This window comes from Cibotium barometz, chromosome 40 (genome assembly GCF_041138505.1).
Source record: "Cibotium barometz isolate CiBa-2024 chromosome 40, ASM4113850v1, whole genome shotgun sequence".
Taxonomy (NCBI): Eukaryota; Viridiplantae; Streptophyta; class Polypodiopsida; order Cyatheales; family Cibotiaceae; genus Cibotium; species Cibotium barometz.
Window position 1 is genome coordinate 13601577 of NC_141085.1, and position 26888 is coordinate 13628464.

Genomic DNA, 26888 nt, shown 5'->3' on the forward strand with positions numbered 1-26888 from the left:
CATGGTCTGCACAAAATCTGAGAAATACAGTCGAGGAGAATTCACCCCCTTTGTCAGCCCTGAGAGTCTTTACCTGCAATCCAGACTCTTTGTCCACCATCACGTGCCAATCCTTGAACCGTGCAAAAGCTTGGTCCTTCTGTGAAAGAAAGTAGACCCACGTGAATCTGGTACAGTCATCAACAAGCAGCATAAAATAGAGAGATCCTCCCAATGATGGTGTCTGCTGAGGTCCACACAAGTCAGTGTGAATCAACTCCAACGGTTTCGAAGCCCCCCGCCTGGAAGCCTGCTTCGAAAAGGATTCCCTGTGCTGCTTACCACGTATGCAAGAACTGCAACGTCCTTGCCTACTGCCAACATCTGGCAAGCCAACCACCATCTGGTCTCGGAAAGCTCGCCGCAGTGCGTCCACATTTAAGTGGCCAAAACGAAAGTGCCACAGATCTCCAACTTGAGAGCCTGTCAACGACCGTTGGCCAGTTAAGGCCTCCGAACCTCCGCTGTGAGGAGGGTTCATGAAACGTTCCTCCTGGTCCAAGACCATGGGCACAAGCTCCTCCCAAGTAATGGTGCTAAGCCTGCTACTCGTAATCAAAGAGGAGTAGAAAGCGAAATACTGAGCAGGCAAGTGCGACAACAAAGTAATGGCCATGTCTTCAGATGATATCTCCTTCCCAACCTGGAGGACTTCCTGCTAAAGAGCCTACAGCTTGTTAATGTGCTCCCGCATCGTCGATGACTTTGCAGGGTTCATAACCCGCATCTGCACTTTCAAGGAGATCCTCTTCATGGGTGATACCCTATTATAAAGAGAAGCCAAGTGCTGCCATATGCCTCTGGCCAGCGTCATGTGCTTTACGTGATTGATTACTTGTGGTGTGCAATTGAGGAAAATAAATGACCGGACCTTGGCGTTGACACGCTCCCACATCTATGCCTGTGCCTCTCGGTCCTTCTTCATCGACAGTAACTCCCCTTCCTCTGCTTCTGGCCTTGGAACCCCGATAACGATGAAATCAGCAAGGTCATATGACTCCAACACAGACTCCATCATCACCTTCCAGATGCCGTAATTGTTCCCGTCCAACTGACGGTCTACTGGGAACGTGGGGAGAGTCGGGATCTTCACATGCTTCTCAGCCATCTCTAACAAATCTGCCATTGTGGGGATGTAACTGAAAAGGGTGGGTGGGTGGGAAAAAAAAACTCTAAACCTACAAGTGGCTGTCCAGCACTTTAGCCCGCCTTCCTCTTGCAACTTCTCTTCCCGAACAGTCCAAACAATCCACCAATCAGCAACGTAACTATCCCCCTCTTGCTCAGAAAGCTCCCAAGATCTATCAAGAGCCTAGGGCTCTGATACCATGTCATAATACACAGCAGAAATGATAACCAAACTTGAGACCACAAGAGCAAGTAGAGTGCAGAAAATAGACAGCACAAGAGAAGGAGAGAGATAGGCGTATAACTCTTCTCTATACACAAGATCCCGAGGGAAACTGAATGAATACAATGTGGGGGCAATGGGGCCTATTTATATGGCCCCATGAGTGCAGTCGGCCAGTAGATGGACAGCTGACTGGACCTGAAATGCCCACGACCTGAAAATACAGCAGTCGGCCAGCATATCAAACTCGGCCATCACTCGTGTGCACTCGGCCAGCAGCAAGGAGCAACTGGGACTGCCTGTGACCAGTCGGCCAGCATCTGGTAGCCGATAGGTACACTGCCTCCCACACCCTGGAAAAATAGGGAAAAATGGGAAAAAAATACGGGGAGTGAGGAAAAATGATAAAACACCTATACAGGGCGGGCACACCCACAACAGAGGCCCTGGTGTCTGATAAAGACAAGAGATGACTTCTAACACTATCTTCTATCTTTGTATTATGGAAGCTGCTTCTCAAGCTCAAAGCAAGCTATGATGGAGTTCTATTTGTCTCATGGCTTCATGACGTTTTCGGCAAAGAAGAAGAGCTAAATATTCTGTGAGGTTACAAAGCTATTACTTTTTGATTCTTCATGATTTATGTGTTTTGAACACCTAACCCTTCTGTGTAAATGCAAGGAGAAGTGTTGTATGTTTTTCTTGAATGTGTTTCAAGAAAAATTCTTTTCATGGCTGAGAAGCCTAGAATCTAGAGGTCATCTCTATTGTGAGCATGATGCTTGAGGACTGCAATATATGACATGGTAATATATATATATATATGGTCATCTTTTGCATTCTTCAGTTTGATGGCTTTATGGACTTATGGCTCCTTTAATGGGATGAATTCTTTTCATGGCTCCCTTTATTGGGATGGATTATATCTATGGAGATTTCTTTCTTGGACGAGATTTATATTGATATTGGGCTTTGCAATTAATTTCTATGGCCGAATCTGTCCGAGTTTATAGAGAAGAAACATTTGGATATCTCATAGATATGATACTTTTATGGATAAAGTCCACCTCTACTCCAAGGTGTGTGGTCAGCACGGAATATGTGATAAGAGTTATGGTATATACGTCTATAGATTCCTGGACTTCTTTTCTAGGGATTTCGATCCATCCTCAAGTTTATGGATTATGTTTATTGCTCCCTTTTACTAGGAATAGTCTGGGATGAATTATTCTGTTTGGCTCCCTTTATTTGGGATGCATTGGACTTATGGAACTCATAGTTCACATACCCTATGTAGTGTTCTCTTGTCCTACGTGCTGTCTTGAAGATTGTTTCTACCGTGTGTGGGTGGAAAAATAGATAGCAGATGGAAAGGAACATGGGCACTTCAGAGGGTAGTGTCCAAGTACAAAATACCCTGTGTGGTGTTCTCTTGTCCTACGTGCTCTCTTGAAGATTGTTTCTACCATGTGTGGATGAAACAATAGAGTGCAGATGGAAGGGAACATGAGCACTTCAGAGAGTAGTGTGAGTTGGTAGCCGAAATGCCTACAAACTATTGTGGCCGAAATGCCTATAAACTGTGTAGCAGAAATGCTTATGGAACACCAGGCTATCTATGCCTACAAGTGATTGTTTTATCTTATTACTTGAGCCCACCTCTCATCCAAGGTGTGTGGTCAGAGTACCAATACGGAGTGCAAGTGGTAGAGTGGACATGACGCTTGGTTGGCAAGGGACTTATGTCTACGCCGAGAGTCATGTGGACTGACACCTTATTGTTGGCAGGGGACTATGTCTACGCCAAGTGTTAGTAGGCTGGAATCTGGTATGCTGGGGACTTGACGCCCACGCTCAAATCCAGAGGACATTCTACATCCGTGTGCACGATCAATCGGTCTTCTATTTCTCGGCCTGGTATTTGCATGTGTAAGCATGGAAGCCACTGGAGAGTAGCATGTGTTTGACATGACACTGAGGATTGGGGAATGAGAGATTGCTCCTTCGAGTTGGTGGATACGACACCAAAACTTATTTTGTTTGAATATACTCTTGGAGCATGGACATAGAGATATGATCTCTGGACTTATGGGACTATTTTGTCTCGCTCATTTACTTGGGACATGATTATGATATCTAAATTTATGGGACTGTTTTGTCTCACCCATTTATTTGGAACATGATTTTGATATTGGTATTATGGAGACTTGTTTGGTCTTGCCCATTTATTTGGGACATGGATTCTTTCAGTTATATTGGATTTTTGAGACTGACTCGTCTCGCCCACTTGATGGGACAAGATTATATCTTGAATATATCACTTGAAGCTTAAAGTTGCGGACAACTTTTAAGAAGCTGGGGGGGATGTCACCAGCCGAGAGACATTTCCTAGTATGAAAGGGGTCTGGTGGACTCCATGACGTCTAAATATTTGGAAAGTACAAGCTTTGGGAATGGGTGATTATCCTAGAATACAAAGGATCACACTCCTAAAATCTAGGAGGGTTGCTATTTCTGGCCTGACTCCGATGGAAATTCTATTCGCGTCATTACGTCTGGAATTGAGCAAATACCAAGAGTCACCAAAGTACCTATGACAAATGGGCTACCAGTTGGGATATTTTTAGAGACACAATTTATGGAAAGACCCATCTCTTAGATTGGGACATGTGGCAAGAAAGTGGACCAAAGTGAGACAAGTGGCCTGACACTTGTTAGAAAGTGGATCAAAATGAGACAAGTGGACCCATACTTGTCACTTCAGCTATTGTGTGGCTCTCGACTTGTCATCATAGCCTTTTCTTTCCATTTTCTCTCATGGGAGCCCCAAATCTATAAATTGGAGCCCTCTCTCTTCATTTGGAGTGGCTCTCTTGCTCCACACTAGTACCACCGTTACAGGCTGTCCTAATGATGGCTACTCTTTCTCTCTCGCTTGAAGGCTGCCCATGAAGAATACCGGTTGTTGGGGACTGTTTTGGAGGCTTCCATCGCTAAAAAATACCGAAGGCAAGGGTATTTAATCATTTTATTATGATTTCTAGCCACTGTACTTGTTGTACCAGCCCTTGTACTTGCTATACTTGCTGTACCAGCCACTATACCGGCTATACAGCCATTGTACCTACTATACCAACCCTTGTACTTGCTGTACCAGCCACTGTACTTACTGTACCAGCCACTATACCTACTGTACCAACCATTGTACTTGTACCAGCAAAATGGAGAGTTGTACTTGCTGCTCCAGCTCTATTGCATGAAGACCCGTGGTTTTTGGGGAAGAATCAGTACCCACACGGAGGTATATGGGTTATATTGTTGGCTCGGCATTTCTACAGCTATGTGCCGGCTGAATCTTATGGTTGCCTCGTGTTGGGCTGTGTTATGGCATTTGTATATGGATAATCCGGCATCTCCCATGGGGAGAGTGCCCTCAAAGCTTGTACATGATATTATTCTCCTTGGGTAATAAAAGACTCCAAGGAGGGGGTCGGCCCATTCTGGCCTCTATGTGGTGTTGGTTGTGCAACTTTTATTGACTCCTCTACCCTATTTTTAGTTGCATGAGTTGCATGAACAACATGCACCAACCATTTGTAGGCTTTACACACCAACCACTGACCATTAGCCTATCAACCACATTTAAATTGGACTAAGGAGTTGGGATTACATTTATCCAACAATCCCCCCTTAAGACCAACTTCTTACAAAACATGAATCAAGTCTAAGAAACCTCCTTGACACAATGAGTAAGAGTCCCCCCTGAACAACAACATAGGGTAGTGTACTCTCCTCTACAACTCGTCAAGTTGGAACAACATAAGTCTTGACTCAACCACATACATGACATAATCTAAAAAGCATATTCCTCATCTACATCTTTTATACTGAGACTAGAACAAAGATTTGTTTCTTCTTGTTGGTTGACTTCTTCAACCACATGTGCCTTTGCTTGCTTTTGATCTTTTTGGTAGCACTTTGAGGATGGATGATTCGTCTTTCCACAATACTCACAAGGATGTTTAGAGAAACAATCCTTAGTAAGATGATTTGTACGACCACAAATAGTACATTTCTTCTTTGCCGATGTCGTAGTAACAGTATATGCATAAGGATCTATCACATCCTTTGTAATCTTCTTGTCTTCTTCCTGCAAAGAATTTATAATACTTTCCAAAGAAGGGACTGGCTCCTTCTCTTTAAGTACCGTCACAATTTGTCTAAAGCTTGAAGGTAAGCTTTTGAGCAGGATAGCAATAGCATCTTCTTCAGGAACAGGAGATTTAACATAAACTAACTGTGTCATTAAGCTCTTCAACCTGTTAATCAAAGCTGCTAAATTTTCATTACTCTCCATGGTTAGATCAAAGAGTTGCATCTTCAAACTGATCTTGGAATGCTTTGCCTTTGTACCAAAAGTACGTTCTAATAATTCCCAAGCTTCCATGGTTGGCTGACTCAACATCATCAATATAATGAATAAAATCATCTTCTAAAGCAGTAATGATAATACCAAGTGCTTGCTCATCTTTCGCTTGAAGTACAGCCGTTGTAGCTCTTGTAACTGCAGCAGAAATACCAGCTTCATCTTCAGTAAGTGGCTTGACCATACTCCACAGATTTTTCTTCATGAGATAGCCCTTCACCTTGATTTGCCAGGTATGGAACCCAGTTCCGTGGAATTTGTCGGGGAATTTTGAACTCATGATGATAAAATATGATGATGGATATTGAGAACTTGCTCACATAGATGATTTAAGCCCAAATAACAAAAATATCATCAATATAAAGCAAAATTGGTATCACCATATACTTGGAGCAGAAACTGCAGAAAAGAGGCGACTGGAAAAACGGTTCGTGCAGCTGCTACAGTGAACCAAATTGCATAAGATTTGAGATGCACAATCTTCACTTGATGGTCTTGCTACACCTTGAAGGAATTGATACAATTTGTAGCGACGAAGGCGAATGGCTGCGCTGAACAGAAAACGGGCGTTTTAGCTAGCGATGCAAAATTCGAGCTGCTGCGTTGAAATTGGGCGATGAGAGCTGAGTTGTAGCATGCGTGGGAGCAAACCAACAAGGCTATGTGATTGGATTGAAGTATGATGGCTTAGAATGATTGCATGAAGCCAACCTTTGGCATGCTGTCCAAACAGAGAAAAACTGGCTATGGTGGGATTAGGGTTTTTTCTAATAAACTAAATCTAATTGAGTCAAGCTCTGATACCAAATGTTAGATTTGATAACTAAGCTATGAAGATTGATCAAAACATCCTCAAGGTGGATCAAAGATTGTACAAGACATCATGAATATGAGAGACAAAAATTGGTATATGCAAAAAATTGATATGAGATTAACACAAGAAGACACTAATTGTGATTAGACATGAACCAAACTTACATAATCACTTGATCACGACTTGTACCTTATTTAGAGACTCCTCTACCCTATTTTTAGTTGCATGAGTTGCATGAACAACATGCACCAACCATTTGTAGGCTTTACACACCAACCACTGACCACTAGCCTATCAACCACATTTAAATTGGACTAAGGAGTTGGGATTACATTTATCCAACAGTTTACAACTTTTATGCAGACACATGGTATTTCTCATCAATGTACTACTTCTTATACACCATAGCAGAATGGTGTGGCTGAGCGCCATAATCGTACACTTAAGGAAATGGCCAGATGTATGCTTGAAAGCAGAGATTTGCCATCCACATTTTGGCTTGAAATGGTCAATTGCGCTAACTATGTGCTAAAGCGTTTTCCCATTAAAGCGTTGAAGTCTATGACAGCCTATGAGGCTCGGAATGACATAACTCATATGCGAAAGGGTGTCTGGCTTACGTGCATGTACTAGCACAGCAAAGAATGTGCATCTTAGACGTCAAACCTGCTTTTTAAATGGTGATTTGCAAGAGGAGGTTTAAGTATCGCAACCTCCTGGCTTTGGTCAAAAAGGTACACAGCATAAAGTATGCAGATTAAGTAAAGCACTTTACGGCCATAAAAGCTCCAAGGATTATCTGACCTAGAACCAAAATTCTAACAAGGTTTCGTAGACCCGACATCGTACGCATTACATGACCACAATAGATTGTGGCTAGTGACTCACCACCCAACCGTAGGTTCAGTGCCTTGAACCACCCCCAAGCCTCAGGTCTAATTGCCACAAGCCTGCTGAGTACCAATGGCCCCAACCTAGCGAACCATACCACTAGGCTGAACCACCCACCTTGCAGCTCCATGGCCTTTGATTCACTTAAGCTATCAGGGATTGACACACCGAACCCTAGTTATTGATGATGTCCACCGAGACCCATAGTAGTATAAAGCCCTTTCTCAAAGCTCCTAAGGCTTAGACAGCGTTGAATGTGGTCTTATGTGCCAAAAAATTAAGCATTGTAGAAGCAGCCCCAACACACTCAACATCAAGCAAAATAAAACCAGCTCTAACAAAAAGATTGATGGAGTGTATCTGTGATTTTAAAAAACTTTGCCATAGCAAATTTGAAAAAGATGAAACAAAGGCATAGTGAGCTTACAAGCCACAACCATTTTTCCTTGGCTTTGGGGGGGGACGTCATCATCTTCATCTGAGCTTTCCCCATATGCAAAGCTTCCAAGAACACTCGTTGCTAGGTTATTGCAAAACACCTCCACCTTCCCTAAATTTTCAGTTTCATGAGGATCTAGCCAAACAGATGCATTCACAACAACCTTTGAAAATTGGTCTCTCGCTTACTTCATTGCAGAAATTTTAAGACACCCGAAAAAAGCAAGCCTTCTATTAAGAGATGACTAAGTTTGTTGTTTGGAAAAATGAGGAGAAAGAAACCCACTAACCTGTGGATAATTCATAGGGCTCGAAGCCAAGTGCCGATTTTACCTGCATGAATACATACATACACACAACCTAAGAAGTAAGCTCCAAGGTTATGCATAGTCTTATCAAAGGTCGATTGAAGTAGGGTGTACCTTGGGTATAGACTCAATGGGACCAGGTTTGTACTCATCCTCCCATGAATCCTGTCTGATAGAACCATATATGACTCAATTCACTAGTCAGCAAGCTCTTGCCAGACTCAAGTCTGAACTTTTGCAAAAAAATACATGATTATGTGTTAAAACCTCTAGGTAAATCCAACTTGAATTACCTAGAGGTTTTTTTATTAATTGGCATATCTATGAATGTAAGGGAATGGAATGCCATGCACATTGCCTAATTTCCATGATCTTTGAGTTGAAAAGCTAAGAAAAGCATAGTTATCAAAATGTCAAAACATATTCAATACGGCATCATTGCACACTTACGAATACATAAAACAGGAAAAGTGAAAACGATGAGAGTGCCATATGAAATCATACTTTACATAAGTGCCCAAATCTTACTCTCAAGCAAGGTCAACTGTTAAACAATCAATGCACAAACTAATAAATACATAAAACATGACAAACTAAAACAAACGACAATGCCAGTCACATCATCAAATCAGACTTTACATAAATGCCCAAACCTTATTCTCAAGCATGGTTAACTGTTAACAAATCAATGCATATGAACAGCCCTCTTACAATCATATAAATGCCCAAACCTTATTCTCAAGCATGGTTAACTGTTAACAAATCAATGCATATGAACAGCCCTCTTACAATCATATAAATGAGTGTTCATGCAACTATGAAGAAAAAGAGGGATTAGTATGTGTCTTGCCTGGATGATGTATGTGCATGCAAGGATGATGGGGGTGAAGCTTCTCCACTAATGGCATGTTGCTGCTCTGGAGTCTCTTGTAATTTTCTCTTTTTGCCCACTTTCCAAAAAAAAAAATAGCAAAACAGAATAGATAATCATCACTAATTACATGCAAACCATGGAAAGATTAAAGATTTACTAATTAAGCACGGAAGGTATGATGATGGTGCCGTACAATGGGATCTTCGAGATTCCGAATCTTTGGATTCTGGATTCTGAGTCGGAACAAGGGGCAGTTCTCCAGTCGCAATCTGGTAAGCTGCAGTTTTTATAATTAAAAAAGGGACAATTTTTCAAATATTTCCACTGATTTTCACAGAGACAACGTAATCAATTTTGTTAAAAGACCCACAACGCAGGTTCTCGAGAGCCGAAGAGATCCCGAATTCTTTGTCGTAGCTGTAGGCACTGCTCTTGTAGAAATTTGTGCGAGTTCCCATTTTCGCCACAAATACACACACGTACGCATAGATATCTACATACATACATGTGTATATATGTATATTAATCTTTTTCTGGCATATACATTTATATATACATCTCTTCTCTTCTCTTCCCTTCTCTTCCCGAGTTCAAGTCCCACTGTTGGTCGTATATGCCCTCGTGTTGCATTCTACCGACGTTAATACCCCTCTCTCTCTCTCTATATATATATATATATTATCTTAAGGATGAGTTTTACAAAGCTGCCACGTGACAAGAATTTGGAGGTTCGAGATGGGGAGGAGGAGGTTTGAGGCGGTTTGGGTAGAATTTGATTTTGGAAGCCTCAAAAGACGTGGTTCCCAACTAGTACATATAAATGTAATCTGTATATTAGCCACTAGACATCTGTCAATTTATTCCATACCATGTTATGTCTAGCCTTATAACATTTTCACCTTAACCATCTTCGAATTTTCTTCCTTTTGGCAATGCCGTATTATTTAAACTAGTTGATAACTTTGATTCTGAATCATCGTTGATGTGTTAGGAGTACCTATTCTGAAAAAGGAGGGGTGGCCTATAAGATCATTTGATGTGGAAAGAGACAAGGCTGGAATTGTATACAAGCACAGGAGTCACTAGAAGCCACACCTTCTAAGGCTAGAATTGCATATACGCATGGGACTCACTAACGCATGGGACTCACTAGAACCCACCTTGCGAAGGGAGGTTGAGACCATAACATTTCGTAAAAGAATGATTAAAGACAAAGCAACTCAGATTGAAGATCACCATTGCAAGCCCGATAGTTTGGTGAAAGATTAGGCTAATCAATGTACTTTATACACGACTAGGGATTATATCAATTGTTGACACAACAGGTGCATCCGATTTTCTCCAAAATCCAAAGAAGGAAGGGTTTCATACATCACGTTCTCCTCTTTCCTAATATTTGGAACAATTTTGGGTTCACACACATGTATTGAAGTGGTTTGGTTAATGGTCACCACTAACTCATTTCCAAAGAGGTTACCCTCTATTAGTGAATATTCCATGTTTGAAGGTCTACCTTTAGAACTTGGAATCTTTTTAGAAATTGAATTGGTCTAAGGCCCAATCATGTACCAACCTGGCCTCTCTTATGAAAGGTTTTCTAAATATAACATCATACAAATCTGGTTAATGCAAGAAATTCATCACTATGAATGTGTGATGATATCAGAATGAAAAATTTGAGCCATTTACAAGACTCCCATGGGTCTTGCTGATGTTCCATAACCCATCATTTACAGTAAGATCTGTTTGTTCTAAGGTAGGTTTTTTTCATTTTTCCTAGAATTTTTTTGTAATGATGCTCAACTCTTGCTTCCCCATCCAAGATTGTAGTTACGTGATATCAATTATGGTGGATAGAAATGACAGCATTTGTATCATCATTTTCATCATAATGTCCCAATTGATTGACTAGAATCTGGATGAATATAAAAGCATTACTGTCCTCTCTCAAACGTTGCAAGACATCGACCCTACATAGCAAAGTGCATTTTGAATGCTTGTGAATGGCTTAATTTCATGAGATTTCTGTTTTCGGTTTAAGAATGAAGTAGGAAGGAAACCCCCAACAAATGGTATATTTTGTTGCATTGTGGCTACTTTCTGTTACAATTTCTTGTTAATTTCTATTGCAATTCCTTATTAGCTTAGGGAATTAATATTTAGCTTTTTCTTCTTCTAAATTGGCGTGTATTTTAATTTTTGTAATTTCTGTGATTGCTGTTGCAATTTTTGTTTAGCTTAGGGAATGAATGTTTTTTTATTTGGGGTGTCTTTTAATTTTTGCATTTTTTTTGTTTTTTTTTGTTCATTTCATACATTCACAAAAAAGAAAAGAAATAATAAATTACGCTATTTAGAGTAAACAAACCTCAAAATTAGATTTCGGGCATAGGATTTATCCCAATGCAAAGAGATTGGAGGGGAAACAATGATTTAGGGTGGATTTACAAACCAGATTAATTTTTGCATTTTGCCCCTTTTGTATTTTTGCATTAGTGATAACAATATAGATTAATTAGGCTTAATCTCCTTGTAATTTGGGCCACTAGTAGTTGTTAGCCTTGATTGGCTAACCATATTTAATGTGGGCAGGCTTTTAAGCCACAAGTCAAAGGAGACAAATTGGAAAAAGGAAAAAAATCAGAAATCTTGACAACACCCCTTTTGGTAGTGGTGAAACCGGAAACCATAAATCGCAAAACCGCTTAAACAAATGTAAAAAGTTTTTTTTTTAAGGTAGAAAGAAAAAGGAAAGTAAAAATTTTAAAATTTTAAAATTTTAAAAAGAAAAAGAGAAAAGGGAAAAGGGAAAAGAAAATTATGGGAAATTTTAGAAAAACGCACACCTAAAATCTCTAGAAACCCGTTTTAGACCGCAGGGATCACGTTGGTGCACAACACCCTCAAAATTGTGTCTAAAGGATCCCCAGTCCTAAGAAGTGAGAACCCTAACCAGGCCTCACCAGCTCGGCTAGCTACCAATCTTTTTGACCGCATAACTAGCTACCTCAGAGGTTCGGTCTCAGCTTTGCTACTATCTCTAAACCAAACCTTAGTGTATACATACCACATATGATGGAGGAGTTGAGGTAAACTCCTGAGAGACACCATGATGTAGTCTTGTCATTATACAAGCAACAGGGAGCGTTCATGTTGATATCCTTATCCGTGCACCTTCAACAACTGTGACCATTGATCCACCCCCTGTAGTACAAGTGCTTATGCCTAATGTGGCAGAACATTAGAAGAAGTGCAAGAAGTAGAGGCACTAATCAAGGCTTCTAGAGACAAAGAAGAAGAGACTTTGCAATTAGCACAACAAATGATTAGTATCCCAAACACCTTAGTATGCCCAAAGCCAGGAGCACACAAGTAGTGCCTGATAGCCTAGACACGCGCAATAACATTGCATCTACATTGAGGAAAGAACTAGGCATGCAAGTTTTTTACTAACATCTTCTTACAAAAGACTGGGAGTATAATGTGGCAACAAAAACCCTTGTGGTGGATTTTGGCATAGCTCAAATGTATGGTGTAAGTTGGGAAGAGATTATTCAATCATCAGTCTCTAGGACACAACGGAGGAGGAACGCTTGCAGGGCATCTACGATTGCATACATAGGATCATCAAGCATGAAATAATCCAAAGACCTATGATGCAAGTCGCGACATCCAAAGCAAGAGTGCCCTTAATGAGTGAGATGTTAATACCCCATGTGAGCCCAGCGGATCCTACTTTTGTAGTATCACTCGGCTATACCATGGATTCCCACCCACAGCTTCTATCCCACAAGGCCATGTAGGGACTCAAGAGCATGCTAGCATAAGCTTCACATTCTTAGGTCCTAGAGTTGTCCCTACCCAAGACACTACTAGTGCACGGCCTGATTGAGTGGTAACTAACACATCATTATTTCCTCTAAGGCCACAGGCCCACGACCACGGTAGAGGCCGCCCCCACTTTCCACATAGTCCTCCCTATGCCTGGCACATCTACTATGACCATTCTGAGAGGATCATCAACTTCACACCATTCGTCACATCTCATTCTAGTGCACCCATGACATATCCATTTCCTAGAGTGAGTGTGCTACTATGACCATTCTGAGAGGATCATCAACTTCACACCATTCGTCACATCTCATTCTAGTGCACCCATGACATATCCATTTCCTAGAGTGAGTGTGCTACCCACTTTTGTTGTGAGACCGACTACACTTAATGCCCACATGACTGTAGCAACATGTATTGGGGCACCAATAGGACAAATGCCTTATGTTGCACATCTAGCTTTACCTAGATTTAGACCAATGTATCCTCATACAATGCCACATGTTACACCTACACCTGTTGCACTTATCATACCAACACAAGCTCCACCCCATAGGCCCAATTGCTTTTGCACAAGCCCTGGGAAGAGCGATAAAGCTGAGAGCATAGTGAGATAGGGGTCGACATAGCTATGGAAAGGCTGCCTAAATAGCCAAGCTAACTCAGAGATTCACTGGAGATGGTGATCCTAGGAGACATCTGGAGATATTTGATCAAGTATGTGGGGCCTTAGGGGAACGAAATAGGTTACCAAGACCAATGAATTTATTCTAACATTAGACAGTAAGGCTGGGGATTGGTACATAACTCTCAGGGTCAAGAAATGCTTCATGCACGGGCTTTAATATGAAGCAATCTATAATGGCTTAGTCACTACTACAAGGGAGTCCAGAGATTCATAGGCCATGTTAGCTACTACCATTGGTTTATTCTTTTCTATACAGAGATTGCTCATCGCAAGCTTACGATACACTGAAGCAAGCCTTGGAGAGTTCTCAAATCTTGCAAGAACCTGACTAGGACATCATCTTCCATGTGCACATTGATGCCTGAAACATTGTAGTTGGATGCGCTCTAGCATAGTCAGAAGAACACAAGTTGGACTATCCCATTAGTTTTGCAAGTCAACAACTAGACAAGGCTAAAATAAATTATACTACTACTGAGCGTGAAGGGTTAATAATGGTTTATGATGTAAATAAATTTTGGCATTACCTTCTCGCTAATTGTATTTTATGTTGATCATGTTGTATCTTGTGAACAAACTTTGTTCGATAAGAAGAATCACTAGGTGGTTGTTGATTCTTCTTGAATTTGACTTTACAATGGTTTGTGAGGCCTAGTAAGAAACATGTCATGGCTGATCATTTATCTCACATCCTTAATGGTGAACCACCACCAAGAGTCGATGATGATTTACCGGATGCTACACTATTCAAAGTAGAGGCTATTCGAGAGTGGAGCAAGAAAATTGTTGACTTTTTAGCTAATGGTTTTCCAGAAGGAAAGGAACTGAGGAAATATTTAGCAAAGAAGTTGCTAAAAGAGAGAAAGCGAGCCTTACCAGCAGCTTATTGTGCTGAAACTCTTATAGAAGAGGTAAGGATGATATTCTTAGATTTTGCCCATGAGAGGATAATATATCTCATAAGCATGGAGGAATAGGCACACCAGGGAGTAGTAGGTGGACATTTTGATGTAGAGATCACTGCCAAGAAAATACTCCAATCAGGGTACTGGTGGTGGCCCACATTTTTTAAGGATTGCGCACTATTTTTTAAGGATTGCGCACTATTTGTAAAAGGTTGTGATGAATGCCAACATTGTGCCGGGCCATAGAAGGATATGATGCCACTGCATCCTGTTAGATTCAACCAGCTTTTGAAAAATGGGACTTAGCAAAAATGGATGCCATGGCAACGACTACTAAGTTTCTTTATGAGAACATTATTACCCACTTTGGATGTCCATTTGAGCTAATGCGTGATCAAGGTGAGCATTTCATCAAACGATGTTATTAAAAATCTCACTAACACATTCATGATCGAACACTGCAAGTCAATGCCAATGGCCAAGTAGAGAGCATCGACAAGGTTCTTATTTCAATATTGACAAAGACTGTTGAGGCTCGATGCACTAACTAGGAGATCTATGGGCCTATCACACATCATAAAAAGTTATAATTGGTTACACGCCCTTTAAGATGGTGTATGGAATTGAGGCAGTAATGCCTTGGGAGTTCATGATCCCCAGCTTAAGGGTAGCTGTAACTAAAAAGCTTGATGGTAATGAGCTGGCTAGCCGGTTGTTTGTTTTGGAACAACTCGAGGAGGAAAGACAAATAGTGCAAAATATGTTAACAGAGAAGGACTATATAAAGAAGTAGTTTTTCCAAAATCTCAAGGACAAGGAGATCAAGGAAAGGAGAGCTGGTACTTATGTATGGGGTCTATAGTAAAAGAAGAAAGAGCTCAATTACACTGGAAAGGAACCACTTAAGGTTTACGAAGTTACACCACAAGGTACTATACATGTTGAGACTCTTGACGGAGTTGAGACCAAATTGCGGTACTTCCATCTGAAGAGCCAATTTCCAATTTATGAATCTTCATTCTGAATATCAATTTTACTGGTACTTCATAAATTTTTGACATTTCTTGCTTCTTGGTTGATCCACTTTAGCCAATTCGTTCTGATACCAGCTAAAAGATCCCTGCCCCCTCCGCGCAACAAATTCTGGGGTGCTAGCAGTGGAAGTAGCACTTCTTGCAAATCGACAAAGGGAAGAACCAGATCTAAATCGAACCTTCCTCGCTAGCCTCTAAAAAGATTTGGGTTCGTAGGACTATGTTAAGGATGGAATGCACCTTAGGAAGGGGCGAGACCAAACCTTAATCACCAACAAAACATCTAGAAGTGCCTTAACATCAAGCCAGACTTTATCTACACAAATACCTATAGAGAAAGACCACCCATAGGCAGAAAGGACTACTAATTAACAAGTTCTTGCATCAATGCCATCACCTTTCCAAGAACTTGATAGTCCAATCCCTGCCTATCACAGTCCCTTACCACCTTTAATCCTCGATTACCAACTACCACATCAGCGCGATCATATGTACTCCTAAGCAAGAATCCCACATGGATATAATATGGAAAGGATGGCTACAAAAAGCATACACAAGTCTTCATGAAGTCCATGGATGACATGAGACAAGAAGGGAGGAATTTCTATTAACTTCTATATCTGTGCCCCTTAGAATCTTTACTCCTCCACAATTCTTTATGCTCATATGCAAAGAGAGATTTTTGAAAAATGCTGACACCACAAAATGTGGGGTCGTACCTCTATACATATACTAATAAAAAATATACACACAAACAAATCCATACAAAAAATATTTTTTAAAAGAAAGATATGAGAAAGAAGCATAAAAACTAACAATTACAAAGAGAATGTTTACCTCTAGAGAATCGATTTTTTCAAGGATGTTTGAATGTTGCCCTTTCAGATGTTGAGAAATGGATTTCTCTTGGTGTGACACCAGTGTACCCATTTTGGATGTCGACAATACAAAATGGTAATTTCAAGGGGAGTTAAGTATAATTTACTTCCAAACCCACTCACGATATTTTTATACATCCTTGGGTGAGGTCTGTTGTGAGAGTGCACTTGTTGACCTATTTTGTTTATAATTCCACCCCCTTAACCATGTCATGATTGTGAGAATCACGTGCTCGACAACTACATCCTACCTTTGTTGGCAGTGTAGAACCTACTTTAGAAGGTATGGGACCGGACTTCTTCAATTCCTTGTAGGAGTGACCCCACAATAACATCTAATCAAATTGTTCTTTATTCCATTGTGGTGGATCCCATCAAGTGAGGGGTGTCCAAGAGCAAGAGGTATAGCAATGGAGGATGGAAAGTTATGATGACTTAGCCCCATCACTCTATGATATTTTTCTTCCACGTCCTTTTCCATTTTGGACCAAGGTGACTTCATAGTTTTCATGGGGATAGATGTTTGACTCACTTGCCTGTTATCCAAATGCCATTCTATAGTGAGGATGCCCTAAGACCTCTACCAAGTATGCCACAAGCAGCATATGAGCTAGGAGTACCCCATGAAGATAAGGGACCTAGTGATGATGTGTCTGAGTTTGTATTCACATTATCAACCACATTCGAATTCATCATCTCGATAGTATTAATGCTTATAATTTCAAGTCTTAGATTTACTAGTATATACTGCCAGTAAAGAGCTGCAGTTATACCCTCGGTATATACGGGTAGTCACGGTCCTTGGAACTAAAAGGTAAATACCATCATGTCTAGGCCTCAAGCAAGTCAGGGATTCCATAAAATTACGGTACTTCCATCTGAAGACCCAATTACCAATTTACGAATTTCAGTTTGAATATCAATTTGTATGAATTTTACCACACAATTACAACCTTTTACTACTTCTTCATAAATTTTTGACATTTTTGGCTTCTCGCTTGATCCTCAGTAGCCAATTTGCTCTGATACCAACTGTGAGATCCCTATTCCCACCGCGCAATGAATTCAAGGGTGCTAGCACCGGAAGTAGCACTTCTTGCGTGGGACAGGGTCCCACACTCGGGGCCTCGCCCAGGACAAGAGACTAATCCATCCGTTCTTCCAAATCCGAATCCAGAAAAACTTCCCTTGCCCGAAAAGCACGGGCCATTCCTCCAGGATAACTTTTCTCTAACGTAGTCAAAAGCCTGAACTAACTGAACTGATCTGACCGAACTCGTAAGTCCCATAGTCAGACCAGGGAAAAGATTGTACTTGGATCATAGAGACCAACGCTTTTTTCCTCATTGAGAGGCACAGCCGTTGATTCTTTTCAATAGAACAATTTTTATCCAGGATTTACCTCATCTATCGTACTATATACAAAATTTGAGTCTCGTTTTATCCATCAGTCCAGCCTAGTCCCATGGGTTAGCCAACTGCCCAACCACTGTAGTGATGGGATCCAATTAGGAAAAGAGTTCCCAGATCCCCTAGCCGGATATTCATGCAAACATAAAACTAGTCACACCACATACACCTAATATGAACTTGTCTTTTTCACAGATTCAAAAATCTTTAAAACAATCATTTAATAAAACCATAGTGTCACTGATCATAATCCTTTAATTATCTAGTTGAATCCTTATTTCCAAACATTCCTATATCGATGTACCTATGGCATCATTGGCAACCAGAACGCTCACCACCTGTTCACTCAGGGGCCTTTTCGATAGTTCCTAGCTCATAGTAACCGGAAATATATTCTCATATCAAAATGGAATCTCCGTAGATCAGCAAGATCAACTAACGGATCCATATAAAAGAGCCATGGACTCATCCGTTGGACCAGCAAGGTCAACCAACTAGATCCATGCCCGAATTCAGAAAACAACTCTTACTCCTTGTTCCAAAATCTTCCCCGACGTACGTGTAGGTATCTTCGGCGACCCCCAGAGCCCGAGCACCGTATAGTCAGTACCCTCTAGGATCCTTCGCAGGTCACCTAGCGCTTCACTCATAGGCCGGTTCTTTGGTCCCTCATCCACTGTATCGGGGAAGCTCACCATTTAAATCAAACCGAGGCTGGTCAAGACCTCGGCCGACCTTGCTACACGAGACGTCCTCCAATGACTCTCCGTCTCAACAGTTGCAACTTTAACAAATAGGTCTCCACGACCTCATTCGCAAGACGATCAAAATGCTTCCCCAGCATTCTTAGCATAAAACAGTCATTTAAAAACAGATTTCACATACAAATACAGTTCCAACAATATTTCCATCTTTTTTCATTACTCCACATCCTTTCACATTAGTCCCCATCTTTTCTCATCTTCCCACAATTTTATTTTCTTCATCGATCCCTATCACATCACATCATTCCAACATCAAATCACATCCAATCGCATCATCCATGCATCAGTCCACATCATCCATCCACATCAGTCCACATCATTCATACATCCATCCACATCAATCCATACATCCATCTACATCAATCCACATTATCCACACATCAATCCACATCATCCATACATCCATACATCCATCTACATCAATCCACATTATCCACTCATCAATCCACATCATCCATACATCCATACATCCATCTACATCAATCCACATTATCCACTCATCAATCCACATCATCCATACATCCATCTACATCAATCCACATTATCCACTCATCAATCCACATCATCCATACATCTATCTACATCAATCCACATTATCCACACATCAATCCACATCATCCATACATCCATCTACATCAATCAACATCATCCACACATCGATCCACATCATCCATACATCCATCTACATCAATCCACATCATCCATCTACATCAATCCACATCATCCACACATTATCCACATCATCCATACATCCATCTATATCAATCCGCATTATCCACACATCAATCCACATCATCCGTACATCCATCTACATCAATCCACATTATCCACTCATCAATCCACATCATCCATACATCCATCTACATCAATCCACATTATCCACACATCAATCCACATCATCCATACGTCCATCTACATCAATCCACATTATCCACTCATCAATCCACATCATCCATACATCCATCTACATCAATCCACATTATTCCATCAATCCACATCATCCATACATCCATCTACATCAATCCACATTATCCACACATCAATCCACATCATCCATACATCCATCTACATCAATCCACATCATCTATACATCCATCTACATCAATTCACATTATCCACACATCAATCCACATTATCCACACATCAATCCACATTCATTTCATAAGTATTCCCATTCTCTTCTAATCACATCTTTTTCTATCTCATCACTTATTTCCTCATTTATTCTCATCAGATCTCATCCACTTGCATCTACCCATATATCTCATCACTTTCATCTACTCATATATCTCATCACTTCACATACATTAACATCTATCCAGTTTACATCGCATCTTATCACATTCATTTCACATCACATCTCATTCATTCACATCCCGATTCACAAGCTAACACATTCATTCACGTCCCTAATCGTTCATTCACATCCGGATTCACATGCTAACACATTCATTCACATCCTATATCATTCATCCACATTTATCTGATTCACATCACATCTCATCACATCTATTTACCTCTCATCCTCATCACATCTATTCTCATCGCATCCATTCTCTATTCATTTCTATCTATCTGATTCACATCCCATCTCATCACACCTATTTACCTCTCATTCTCATCACTTCTATTCCCATCACATCCATTCTCTATTCATTCTCATCTATCTGATTCATAACACATATCATCACATCTATCTACTCCTCATTCTCATTATTTCTATTCTCATCACATCCATTCTCTATTCATTCTCATCTATCTGAATCATTTCACATATCATCACACCTATCTACCCCTCATTCTCATTATTTCTATTCTCATCACATCCATTTATAGAATGTAAGAGAGTTCTTATTTTTTATATAAAGATTCTTTACACATCTATTTATGCATAAGAACAACTTCAGTGGGAAATAACACTTTTATAAAAATCCGTTTATGCATCTAATTATGCATAAATTTAATTTTAAGGAGAATAACACTTTCGAAATAAAAATAAATCTTTTATGTATCTTTCTATGCATGAATTCAATTTTAATGAGAATAACTCTTTTGAAATAAAAATAAATTTCTTTATGCATCTTTCTATGCATAAAATCAAAATTGATGAGAATAACTCTTTAGAAATAAAAATAAATTTCTTTATGCATATTTCTATGCATAAAATCAAAATTGATGAGAATAACTCTTTTGAAATAAAAATAAATTTCTTTATGCATCTTTCTATGCATAAAATCAAAATTGATGAGAATAACTCTTTTGAAATAAAAATAAATTTCTTTTTGTATCTTTTTATGCATGAAATCAAAATTTGATGAGAATAACGCTTTTATAATAAAAAATTCTTTTATGCATCTATTTATGCATAAATTCAATTTTTATGAAAGTAACACTTTTATAATAAAAAAATCTTTTATGCATAAAAATTAATTTTGATGAAAGTAATACTTTTATAGTTGAAATACCAATATGCATCTTTCTATGCATAGAAATTAATTTTATTGAAAATAACACTTTTATAATAAAAATATTTCTACTGCATTTTTCTATGCCTAGAATGAAAATAACACTTTTAGAATACACAAACGATGGGGATTACTCTTTTTTAATAATAAAATATAAAACTTATTTCACAAAATTTAAGAAAATTTTGCCATAACCTCCTTTGTATGGCTGACCATTTTTTAATTTTTTCTATCCTTAAGTTACTTAAAAATTATCCCCAAATGGTAAGCATTCTAAACTAATCAAATTCCACTTTTAAAAGAGAAATAATATGAAAAGTTTAATTCCAACAATTAGATTACTTATCTAGGATAAAGAAAGACTGAATTTAAGAAGAAGAGAGGGGGAAAGCCTTTCCAACAATGCATAGCATCATTTTACATTTTAAACAAAACAAAAATTAGAAAACCATTAAAAGGAATAAGAAAAAGTAGGATTTCTAGCTTACATGAATTTCTGGGAGCTTTCCTTTGGCTTGATGGTTTGAGGGATCTACTCTTATTTGCAACAAGAGTGGCCACCAATTCTTTAGAAGAGGGAATGGTCAAAAACTAATGAATTATTAATAAATTCACAGTTTTTGGCTCTAAGGAGGAGTAGAGTAACAGTGCATAAAACACTATTAACCATTTACAAAGGAGGAGGCTTCATTTATAGGAAAAAGTGAGTCTTTAACCAAGCAAACTGATTCTAGATTTTTTCACATCAGTTTGGTCAATTTTTGACCATTTTTAGGTCAGTTTAGCTTACTTTTTGGATCTAGTTGAAGCAGAAGAAAGGAGAGATGAAAATATCTCATTATTTGTGAGTTTAAAACTCAACCACACATGTGAAATAGGCGCCTCCTTCATGAGGGGAATTCCCCCACACTAAGGTGTCAAAAATGCATCATTTCTCTAAATATCTCTTCTTTTTTAACTAATATCCTTGTCCTTAGTCAACTCTTCATCTTATGTGAGTATTTACTCATTTTTGGGGGAGATTTTCTTTATTTCTTCAATTTATCTCCTCCCTACATTTAGATGAATCTGATTGGCCCCTTAGAACCTTATCTTAAAATTTTTTAAAAATCTGAACCCTTAGGATAAGGCCTTTTGAACATATTATAATTGATTTCTAATGCACTTTCTGAAAATCTTTTTGAACTTCTGTTTCGGGGAAATTTATTTTAATAAGAAGAGACATTTTTCCATCTAAAAATTGAATAGTCTCTCTCTAGAATATTTTCTCTCTCTAGGCCAAAACATGGTAAAACAAGATCTTTCTTTTATTTCAGAGAGGGGAATAATTATAAGATCAGAAGGGGAGGTTCTTACACCTACACACCTCAAAAGCCGGAGGGAGGAATCGTACATCCTACCCCACTTAAAAAACGCGAGATGTCCTCATCTCGCAAAATTAGAGGAGAACTCTTTTCCTTAAGATCTAACTGATTCTGGGGTTCCTTATAGTCTGGTGAACCCAACAGAATCCTGGGATAAAGATCCGTTATATAAAATTCATCATCAGATAATAATTCACTCAGGTCGTAAAACATTCAAATCTTTATCACAATAATGGTCCATTAGACCAAAATTTCTATCTGAACAGTCCTTCATGGAAATTTTCAATTTTACAGATTTTTAATTTGACACCCCTTAACTTGATCCACTGGGTCAAGTGTTAACAGCAGCAATCTGCCAGCACAATCCACTAATCTCATAGTGATTTGCTGAAGTCATTAACAACATTCCAGTTACGAACATTATCATAGGGACTCGTCTCATTCATCCTCATTGTGGTTTTGTTTAGTTTATTATATTTCAACCAAAATTCAGGAATCTTCATTTTTTAATCAGAATCCAAATCAACTCATCAGTTCTCAACTAGAATTTAAAATCATATAAACCACATTTAAATTCATTATCGTGATAGTATTAATGCTTACAATTTCAAGTCTTAGATTTACTAGTATATACTGTCAGTAAAGAGCTACAGTTATACCCTCGGTATATACGGGTAGTCACGGTCCTTGGAACTATAAGGTAAATACCATCATGTCTAGGCCTCAAGCAAGTCAGGGATTCCATAAAATTACGGTACTTCCATCTGAAGACCCAATTACCAATTTACGAATTTTAGTTTAAATATCAATTTGTATTATTTTATCACACAATTACAACCTTTTATTGCTTCTTCATAAATTTTTGACATTTTTGGCTTCTCGCTTGATCCTCAGTAGCCAATTTGCTCTGATACCAGCTCTGTGAGATCCATATCCCCACCGCGCAATGAATTCAGGGGTGCTAGCAGCAGAAGTAGCACTTCTTGCACGGGACAGGGTTCCACACTCGGGGCCTCGCCCACGGATATCCGGACAAGAGACTAATCCATCGGTTCTTCCAAATCCAAATCCGAAAAAACTTCCCTTGCTCGGAAAGCACAAGCGATTCATCCAGGATAACTTTTCTCTAACGTAGTCAAAAGCCTGAACTAACTGATTTAATCTGACCGAACCCGTAAGTCCCATAGTCAGATTGTACTTGGATCATAGAGACCAACGCTTTTTTCCTCATTGAGAGGCACAGCCGTTGATTCTTTTCAATAGAACAATTTTTATCCAGGATTTACCTCATCTATCGTACTATACAAAATTTGAGTCTCGTTTTATCCATCAGTCCAGCCTAGCCCCATGGCTTAGCCAACCGCCCAACCACTGTAGTGAGGGGATCCAATTAGGAATTTGGTAAGGTTTTGTCTCGGGTACCAGGGAAAAGAGTTCCCAGACCCCCTAGCCGGATATTCATGCAAACATAAAACTAGTCACACCACTTACACACCCAATATGAACTTGCCTTTTTCACAGATTCAACAATCTTTAAAACAATCATTTAATGAAACCATAGTATCACTGATCATAATCCTTTAATTATCCAGTTGAATCCTTATTTTATAACATTCCTTTATCGATGTACCTATGGCATCACTGGCCAACCAGAACGCTCACCACCTGTTCACTCAGGGGCCTTTTGGATAGTTCCTAGCTCATAGTAACCGGAAATATATTCTCATATCAAAATGGAATCTCCATTGAAGATCAGCAAGATCAACTATAATGGATCCATATAAAAGAGCCAAAGACTCATCCGTTGGACCAGCAAGTTCAACTAACCAGATTTCTTATTACTCCACATCCTTTCACATTAGTCCCCATATTTTCTCATCTTCCCACAATTTTATTTTCTTCATCGATCCCTATCACATCACATCATTCCCACATCAAATCACATCCAATCGCATCATCCACGCATCAGTCCACATCATCCATACATCCATCCACATCATCCACATCAATCCACATCATTCATACATCCATCCACATCAATCCACATCATCCATATATCCATCTACATCAATCCACATTATCCACACATCAATCCACATCGTCCATACATGCATCTACATCAATCCGCATTATCCACTCATCAATCCACATCATCCATACATCCATCTACATCAATCCACATTATCCACACATCAATCCACATCATCCATACATCCACCATCTACATCAATCAACATCATCCACACATCGATCCACATCATCCATACATCCATCTACATCAATCCATATTATCCACACATCATCCATATCATCCATAGATCCATACATCCATCTACATCAATCCACATTATCCACATCATCCACATCATCCATACATCCATACATCCATCTACATCAATCCACATTATCCACACATCAATCCACATTATCCACACATCAATCCATATCATCCATACATCCATCTACATCAATCCACATTATCCACTCATCAATCCTCCACATCATCCATACATTCATCTACATCAATCTACATTATCCACACATCAATCCACATCATCCATACATTTATCTACATCAATCCACATTATCCACACATCAATCCACATCATCCATACATCCATCTACATCAATCCACATTATCCACTCATCAATCCACATCATCTATACATCCACTCATCAATCCACATCATCTATACATCCATCTACATCAATCCACATTATCCACTCATCAATCCACATTATCCACTCATCAATCCACATCATCTATACATCCATCTACATCAATCCACATTATCTACTCATCAATCCACATCATCCATACATCTATCTACATCAATCCACATTATCCACACATCAATCCACATCATCCATACATCCATCTACATCAATCCACATTATCCACACATCAATCCACATTTATTTCATAAGTATTCCCATTCACATCTTTTTCTATCTCATCACTTATTTCCTCATTTATCCTCATCAGATCTCATCCACTTGCATCTACCCATCTATCTCATCACTTCACAAATATTAACATCTATCCAGTTTACATCGCATCTTATCACATTTATTTTACATCACATCTCATTCATTCACATCCCGATTCACAAGCTAACACATTCATTCACGTCCCTTATCGTTCATTCACATCCCGATTCACATGCTAACACATTCATTCACATCCTATATCATTCATTCACATTTATCTAATTCACATCACATCTCATCATATCTATTTATCTCTCATCCTCATTCACATCCCAATTCACAAGCTAACACATTCATTCACGTCCCTTATTGTTCATTCACATCCCGATTCACATGCTAACACATTCATTCACATCCTATATCATTCATTCAGATTTATCTAATTCACATCACATCTCATCATATCTATTTACCTCTCATCCTCATCACATCTATTCTCGTCACATCCATTCTCTATTCATTCCTATCTATCTAATTCGCATCCCATCTCATCACACCTATTTATCTCTCATTCTCATCACTTCTATTCCCATCACATCCATTCTCTATTCATTCTCATCTATTTGATTCATAACACATATCATCACATCTATCTACCCCTCATTCTCATTATTTCTATTCTCATCATATCCATTCTTTATTCATTCTCATCTATCTGAATCATATCACATATTATCACACCTATTTACCTCTCATTCTCATTACTTCTATTCTCATCACATCCATTTATAGAATGTAAGAGAATTCTTATTTTTGATATAAAGATTCTTTACTTATCTATTTATGCACAAGAACAACTTCAATGAAAAATAACACTTTTATAAAAATTCGTTTATGCATCTAATTATGCATAAATTCAATTTTAAGGAGAATAACACTTTCGAAATAAAAATAAATCTTTTATGCATCTTTCTATGCATGAATTCAATTTTAATGAGAATAGCTCTTTTGAAATAAAAATAAATTTCTTTATGCATCTTTCTATGCATAAAATCAAAATTGACGAGAATAACTCTTTAGAAATAAATATAAATTTCTTTATGCATCTTTCTATGCATAAAATCAAAATTGATGAGAATAACTCTTTAGAAATAAATATAAATTTTTTAATGCATCTTTCTATGCATAAAATCAAAATTGATGAGAATAACTCTTGAAATAAAAATAAATTTCTTTATGCATCTTTCTATGCATAAAATCAAAATTGATGAGAACAACTCTTGAAATAAAAATAAATTTCTTTATGCATCTTTCTATGCATAAAATCAAAATTGATGAGAACAACTCTTTTGAAATAAAAATAAATTTCTTTATGCATCTTTTTATGCATGAAATCAAAATTTGATGAGAATAACGCTCTTATAAAAAAAGATCTTTTATGCATCTATTTATGCATAAATTCAATTTTAATGAAAGT

The 26888-nt window shown here is 38.7% G+C and overlaps 1 protein-coding gene across 12 annotated transcripts in view; it reads right to left on the reverse strand.

The window, feature by feature from the left end:
• The window catches only part of LOC147615224 (uncharacterized), a 114945-nt gene extending 105231 nt beyond the window's left edge, over window positions 1-9714 (reverse strand). For 8 of the 12 annotated variants that reach the window (XR_015262780.1, XR_015262782.1, XR_015262781.1 and 5 more), the window contains exons 1-6: window positions 9512-9714; window positions 9335-9418; window positions 9118-9217; window positions 8382-8436; window positions 8250-8292; window positions 7949-8095 (exon numbers count right to left, since the gene is read on the reverse strand). Coding sequence is in view for 8 of the 12 variants with exons in the window: in XM_086779269.1 (XP_086635395.1) it covers window positions 7949-8095; window positions 8250-8292; window positions 8382-8436; window positions 9118-9217; window positions 9335-9418; window positions 9512-9644 (562 nt within the window). In the remaining 4 variants the exon portion in view is untranslated. The remainder of the gene's footprint in view (window positions 1-7948; window positions 8096-8249; window positions 8293-8381; window positions 8437-9117; window positions 9218-9334; window positions 9419-9511) is intronic. The other 4 variants (XR_015262783.1, XM_086779272.1, XM_086779271.1 and 1 more) reach the window with 2 other exon arrangements.
• Window positions 9715-26888: the final 17174 nt, after the last annotated feature.